General features: G+C 34.4%; 1 protein-coding gene across 1 annotated transcript in view; it reads right to left on the reverse strand.

Moving 5' to 3' along the window:
• IL5RA (interleukin 5 receptor subunit alpha) overlaps window positions 1–1,444 on the reverse strand; it is a 36,581-nt gene extending 35,137 nt beyond the window's left edge. Inside the window, exon 1 of the mRNA XM_008074500.1 lies at window positions 1,363–1,444. Within this exon, the coding sequence (XP_008072691.1) occupies window positions 1,363–1,444 (82 nt within the window). The remainder of the gene's footprint in view (window positions 1–1,362) is intronic.
• Between the last annotated feature and the right edge of the window lie 5,669 nt (window positions 1,445–7,113).

Raw genomic sequence — 7,113 nt, forward strand, 5'->3', positions numbered from 1 at the left:
AGTCTGGGCGACAGAGTGAGACTCCAACTCAAAAAATAAAAAAATAAAAAATAAATAAAAGCATAGTTATCAAGTCTAGGATCTTTATCTATTAATGGGCAATGATAACAGTATTGGTTTGTGACCAGAATTGTTTTTAATGACACGGAAGAAAACTAGAATAGAAAATGCCAGCATGCATCAAACATAACAGCTGCTTTATGATTCTCTTGTTTCCATTACATAAAAGTACTTATATATTTGTATGTGTAATTGCACATCATGTGAAAATGTATTACCTCTTATCATGAGTCAGAGTAAAATATATTTGTGAGCAAAACTACTTAAATAGGTATTTATAAAAAGGGTTTTTTCCTCCCTTTATGACCCACTCTAAATTTGCTTTCAAAATAAAAGTTTTCATTTAACTACAAAATCAATACCTTTTCATTGTTGAAATTTTGGAAAGCACAGATAAGCAAAAAAGAAGAAAATAAAAAATTTCCGCAATCCTACTACTGAGAATGGCATTAACATATAGAGATATAGTCACTATATTTTGGTAGGAGGCACATATTCACAAGCCTTTTAAATTTTTTTTTACCAAAATTTGGGCAATATTGTACACACAATTATGAAAAACTTTATTTATTTCCTAACTTGCCAGGATTTATCTATTGACCTTGACAGCCTTCCATGACTCTGCATCCACACTTGACACACAAGGATTTCTAGGGCTCTGTCTATATTGCATTGTCCATTATGATAACCACTGGCCACTTGTGGCTGTTGAAGTTTAAATTTAAGTAAAATAAAACGTTCATTACTTTAGTTGCATTATTCATATTACAAGAGCTCAATAATCACATATGACTTGTGGCTACAGCACTGGACAGTACAAAGACAGAACATTGTCATTACCATTGAAAGTTCTCTTGACAGTGCTAGATTAGGGCCACAGGACTGTTTTCTTTCTTGAACTGTCATCACACCAAATCCATAGATCAACAAGTTTCACATCAAAACATAGTGGAAGCTTCTTAATGATTGGTTTTGAGGGCCTCTAACCATACCCTTGTATGGGATCATATCCCAAATGTAGCCACCAGCACCAACTTTATACCATAGTGATCAGGAACCCATATGTGGAATTTGATTTCTCACTGCAGTGTGACATTTGCATTTCAGCTAGCAATGCTTTCTTATAGTAATAGCATGTTTAAATAGTTTATATTCTGAAAAGGATATTCTCTTTTATAAAAAATACAATTTTCTAATTAAGTGCTTATTTAAGAGAAAATAATGCTATCCTTTTTATAACGTACTTTAAAAAAAAAGAAAGAAACACAAAGAAATAAATTGAATTGAATAGAAGGTCCTTACATTTTTCATCAGGACGTAAGTCTGCTTGCAATACCACTGAAGTCCCCAAAAGAATTAATAATGCAGGTGCTGTGATAATCATATTCTACAGAAAACAAGAGAGATGAAAATCTATGTCATCAGAATGAACTAGAGGTATTGACACACACAGAGGAGGAAAGGCATTCCTTGTGGAATCCACAACATGTGCCGAGATGGAAGAGAAGAAAACAAGTAGGAGAAGATTGCTATTCAGCGGGAGATCAGAGCAGATCTTTGAACAGTAACGGTTTTGGTACAGTTAATGAAAGAAATAAACAACATTACCATTTTTATTAATTAGTATTTGAATATGAACCAATATGACAAGAAAATTCAACCTAAAGCAATTTGTAATGTGAGGAAGAGAGATTTGGTGTCATAAACCCAGAACAAATTTGTGGTACCTTGAGCTTTGGAGAGGCCGAGTGTGAGTGTGTGTGTATGTTATGAACCCAAATGAAAGCAGGTCACAAAAGAATTGAAAAATCATAGTTACAGACCTGGAGAAGATAAATTCAATATTTCGACCTGTTTGAAACAATGGGGCAATGAGAAGAAATCTGGAGTAGGAAATATTATAATAACCCTGTGTGAACAAGTAGAAAAACCTCACCATCTTGTTCAACACATCAGAGAAGAGAATTGAGGATCTCTTGATGGGAATTATAGATGAGAAATCTTGAATTTTTTCTCTGCAAATTTTGAAAGGCATATTTCATATGAACTAAACTTTAAAGGACAAATAACACTCATGACTTCTACCTTTGGTGTGTTGTCCTCACTTCCCCAAGGCAGTTCTTTCTGCTCTCTCTCCATGTGCTCCCCCCAGTAATTCAGACCCAGGCATATATGGTTATTATCCATGATGGAAATTCCCTCCATGGACAATTATTCCTATTCATGAAGGAAAGGAGTCTGAGAGGTGAAACAATTTGCTAAAGATCAAACAGCTAGTAAATGATGGAACTTGGACTCAATCTTGAGTCTTCTGACAGCAAAACCTGTGCTCCATCAACTCCATGGTTCTAATTACAATGACTTATAATTTTCAGAGTAAACATTTATTTGGCTTGGTATTTTCTAAATATAATTCCAATAGAACCACAAGAGAGACCTTAGCTAAATGAATACCTTCAGGAAATAACACAAAACCCTCTTAACTTCATCATTACTTCTTAACTTTTACTACTATACAGCCGAATTTACTAATGAAATTGGTGAAATGTCACAACGGAAAGAAACAGCATATAAACTATTTAATTCCTTTTTCAAATGAACTTAAGCATTGCTAATCAGAATTATGCCACTTTTGATAAATAATAACTTTGTTTTTTCTCACATGATTTCACATTATGTAGGGAAAAAAAGCTTTTACAAAAAAAGCAATGATGGTGACAACAAAAGCAGGCACTCTAGTATTTTTTAAGAATTTCAAGAAGTGGAAATTTTAATTAATTAAAGGAAAATACTAGTAATCTACTAAGCCTTAGAAGCAAAGATAAAAATCTTTAACAACAACAAAGACAGCTTCTTCTTCAAGTTATGAAGGTTATGTCTTGAAATGTCAGTATTTCCTGAAATGATATCAAATATGCTCTGACTTTCTGTTAATTTGCAATAATGGGACTTCTAGGTCAGGAAAAAATGCAATTTATATTCCCTAGACACTTTTACTGGCTGGCAAACTAAGAACTATGTTATAACCATAGTTGTAAAAATAATAATCATCTATTTATTCTTTGCAATTAAACTGTTGAAGTAAATAATGAAACTGTTGAATATCTCAGTGGGGAGATAATTGAATATTTTACATAAACAAGCACTCTCCCCTAGATTTGTCATGTTTCTGACTTATAATTTCTGAAAATATAATTTTTTTTTCCTATTCAAATTGCATCATGTGCGATTAGGGGGAAAATATTTAACTATTGGGATATTTGTAGTAAATTTCTTTATTCATTTTCCAAATATTCAAGATGGCAGCACCATTTCCACCTTGACTAACAGAGTGTTTTATGTCTTAACAACTTGAACCCATGAGTGACATTTTAGGATTATTTTAGAAATTAATCAGAAGTCCAGTAATAGCAAAAAAAAAAGTGCATGCATAAGTGGTCGTTATTGTTTTATATTCTTTGTGTATGCAAAATTTTCCACTGTTATCTTCAAAATGTTATCTTCAAATGTTATCGTCAAAATTTTTTTGATTATTAAGATTTTTGCCATAAACAGCTAGACAATTTTTTCATGTCTTATTGTAACATTTCCTATTTAAAAATAAATATCTTTGAAAGAAAATTGTCCTGTAGACAGCACAAGATACTCAAATAGGAATGCTCATTTTTTTGTGAGCCAGATAAATTTCACATAAGGCTGTGTGTTATTAGAGTTTCAGCATTTGACCCCACATGTTATCTATCATTCTGCTCACTCTCTGCTCTATTCGCTGAAAGCCCCTATTAGCCTTGTCCAGTGGTCCCTTAATGCTTCTGCTCCTTGCTGGGGAGGGTGTAAAAAAGACTCAAATCTCTTAGGGCCATCTCTTCAATCTGAAGATATGCTATTATATGGGTGTTAACTGGGGCATATTTCACTATACAAGAATAGAGCTATTTCACTAGCCTGAATATATGTATATATAAATATATACATATAAATACACTATATATATACATACATATATATATCTTGAAATGACAATATGCTTTACTCATTTTTCTCCTGGTTACCAATTAAAATCCCATGGAAAACCATTTCATTGTTTAAATAAGATTCAAATTAAACAGAATGAAACAACCACAGGTTACCTACCTGTGATCATCAGGAATACATGTTCAATCTCTAAAAGAAATCATGAGCTATTTGTTTATGTCATATTTCACTGAGTCAATCTAAAACTGCTTGAGCACCCTCTGAGAATCTACCTTCTGGTAGGTGTTATATTCTTTGAAATTTGGAAGAAAACACAAGCACAATCTCACTATCGATGTTTCTAGAAAGTTGGGTAAAGTTTTGATGATTAGTGGTGGATTTCCCCAGTCTTCCTGAGAATCGGTCAAATTCTGTTGAAGCTCACAGTGACAAATATTTTCCAATCTTTTTTCTTTCCAACTAATTTTTCTACCTGTGGCATTCATTTTATAACCAAAGTTATATTTGCAGCCCTGTTTTTAGAGCCTTTTTGAGTCAGCTGTGGTGATAACTTCTAGACTCAACCTCAGTGGCAGACATTGAAAAGTAACTGAGAAGATTCATGCTCCGTTAGGCTCTTAAATGCCAAAATTTACTTCCTCTTTTATTCTGTACAGTGTGATCAACAATATAACTTATCTGTTGGGGGATGAAAAATAAATAAATAAACCAAGGTGTAAAATGCAAAGGACATTTTTACCTAGGTATATTGCATTACCCTCAGTGAAAAACTGTGCACACTCAAAGAATATAAAACAAGTAATAAGCACCAGTTATGCACGCATTTTTTTGTTTTTTACTATTACTGAACTTCTGACTAAATTTCTGAAATAATCCTAAAATGTCACTCATGGGTTCAGGTTGTTAAGACATAAAACACTCTGTTAGTCAAGGTGGAAATGTTACTGCCATCTTGAGTATTTGGAAAAAGGATAAAGAAGTTTACTACAAATATCCCAATAGTTAAATATTTTCCCCCTAATCGCACACGATGCAATTTGTTATCCCACATCCCTGCTCCAGGGCATACCTGTCTACAGATGGTCCTCTTGTCCTGACCAGTACTCAACTGTAAACGGCAAGCACCATGTCCATGGTGTCTGTGCTCCTGGTTGAAGCCCCAACACCCGGCACAGTATAGTCACAGGGCAGATGCTCAATGTGTTTAGTCCTGTGTAGAATAGAGGCAAATTAGTATACAACCTCACAAGGCAAGCTTGTCCCCAAAAAGGGGACAAGTTAGATCAGAAGTACAGCAGGCTGGGGAGCATGCAATATGCCCAGTCCCTTTGGGGCCTTGCCTAAAAATTTCCCCCACATGGCATTAATATAAACAAATGAGGTGACTTAATTTCCAAAACTTTATTACTTTTTAAAATGCAAACTTTAAATAGATAGCTGCATAGATTCATTTCTTTTTCAATAACCATGAAAGGAGACATATTGTTTTGAGATAGAAATTGTACCAGGTAATGGAATGTTTGGCATGATAATTAATCAAATATTAAGTATATTATTCAATATGCGTATAAAAACAGTCACTTTTTATGTATTTATTGTTAGGTACGTGTATATTAAGGGATCCTATTATTCTCTCCCTGTTTTTTCTCCCTCTTATCTTCTCCTTCTTTCCTTCTCTCCTCCCCCCTCCCATTTTTTGTTTCATCTATTTCTTCTGTCTTCATGAAAATATGTTAACCTTGCTTTGGAAATATAATTAAATTAGCGAACATAAAATCAAGTGAGATATTTCAACTAATTTTCAGACATTTTCTAGAAAACGGAGCAATTTTGGAATGCCTTCAGTTAGGTACAATGCTGTTAATCCTTTCTGATGTTGTTGTTTCTTAATTTGCAGCTTTTTAAATTAACTCTAAAACTCTCTTGCTAAGATATTATTGCCTATATCCTATTTTCTAAACTCATACATGTCTAAAAAAATCTTGGCAGCATACATGTTGTCATTTTAACCCCATAAAGTAACTGGAGCAGTGAAAAAACAAATCTCTTACATTTACAAAAGCATTAACAAAACTATAGGTGTTATTTTAATATGACTCACCTTGCCACGGACTTGCACATCTCAGTTACTCAGCCAATACACAAGAATAGATTGCCATGCCCAGAATCGATATGACCTGCTAGATACAAGTTTAATAGCACCATTATTAGTTTTGTACCTGCTAATAATAGTCAAGAGGAGTTTTATTTCCCCTTTTTTATTAATTTAAAAGTTTGCCATATATTTATAAATCGTTGTTTCTTCCTTTTTCTACACTCCTTCCCCCAGTGCGAAATTGTTAGGAGGTGGGGCACAGGGTATTGTTAGAACCTTTGTCATTGAAAAAAGCTATTAATCTGCTTGCTCTGTGGTGAGTCAAGCATTTGATTCCCACTTACGAAGAGGAGCAGTAGCTATGCGATCAGAAGCCTCGGCAGGGTATTGAAAATGAGCCTTATCTCTGGGTGCACTTTTTGACTTAGAGGCGGTTCTTCACTCTTTCATCATCACAGCTGCAATGTTTAAAAACTCTCAGGCAGTTTCCTTTATGATGGGATGGCAACGTGACTTCTCGAAGCAAATATGGAGGAGGATTTGTAAGAGCAATTATGGACAAGACTTGCTGGAACTCCCAGTCACCAAACTGCTGTCAAATGAAGAATCTCTCTCATCCAGACAGCCGTTATGTGATAACTTTATCTTGTATGTCTTTTTACTCTCTTTAAGAGCTGGTTTGCTCTTTTCAGGAGTTGAAATTAACTTTTACTCACAAGTTTGCTGTGGGTACTCTAAAGCATTGCATTTCTATTTATGTACTTCATTCTGCTAGAGAGGTAATGGTGCCTCTATCCCTGTACAGTACCAGTACTTGATTTGAAAGGAAATAGGGCCTGAGAAATGCCCTCTCCCTTCATACTGGATACTTGCAGCAATTCTCAGTCCTCAGAGAATGCCCTTCACCCTTGTCTGCTTTGGAAGCAGGTCCTGCACCCTCAAGTAAATATGTGTAAGTGGATATATTTCTGGATGTGATAAAT

Source organism: Carlito syrichta, unplaced genomic scaffold, assembly GCF_000164805.1.
Source record: "Carlito syrichta isolate Samal-C Ts95f unplaced genomic scaffold, Tarsius_syrichta-2.0.1 Scaffold117309, whole genome shotgun sequence".
Lineage (NCBI taxonomy): Eukaryota > Metazoa > Chordata > Mammalia > Primates > Tarsiidae > Carlito > Carlito syrichta.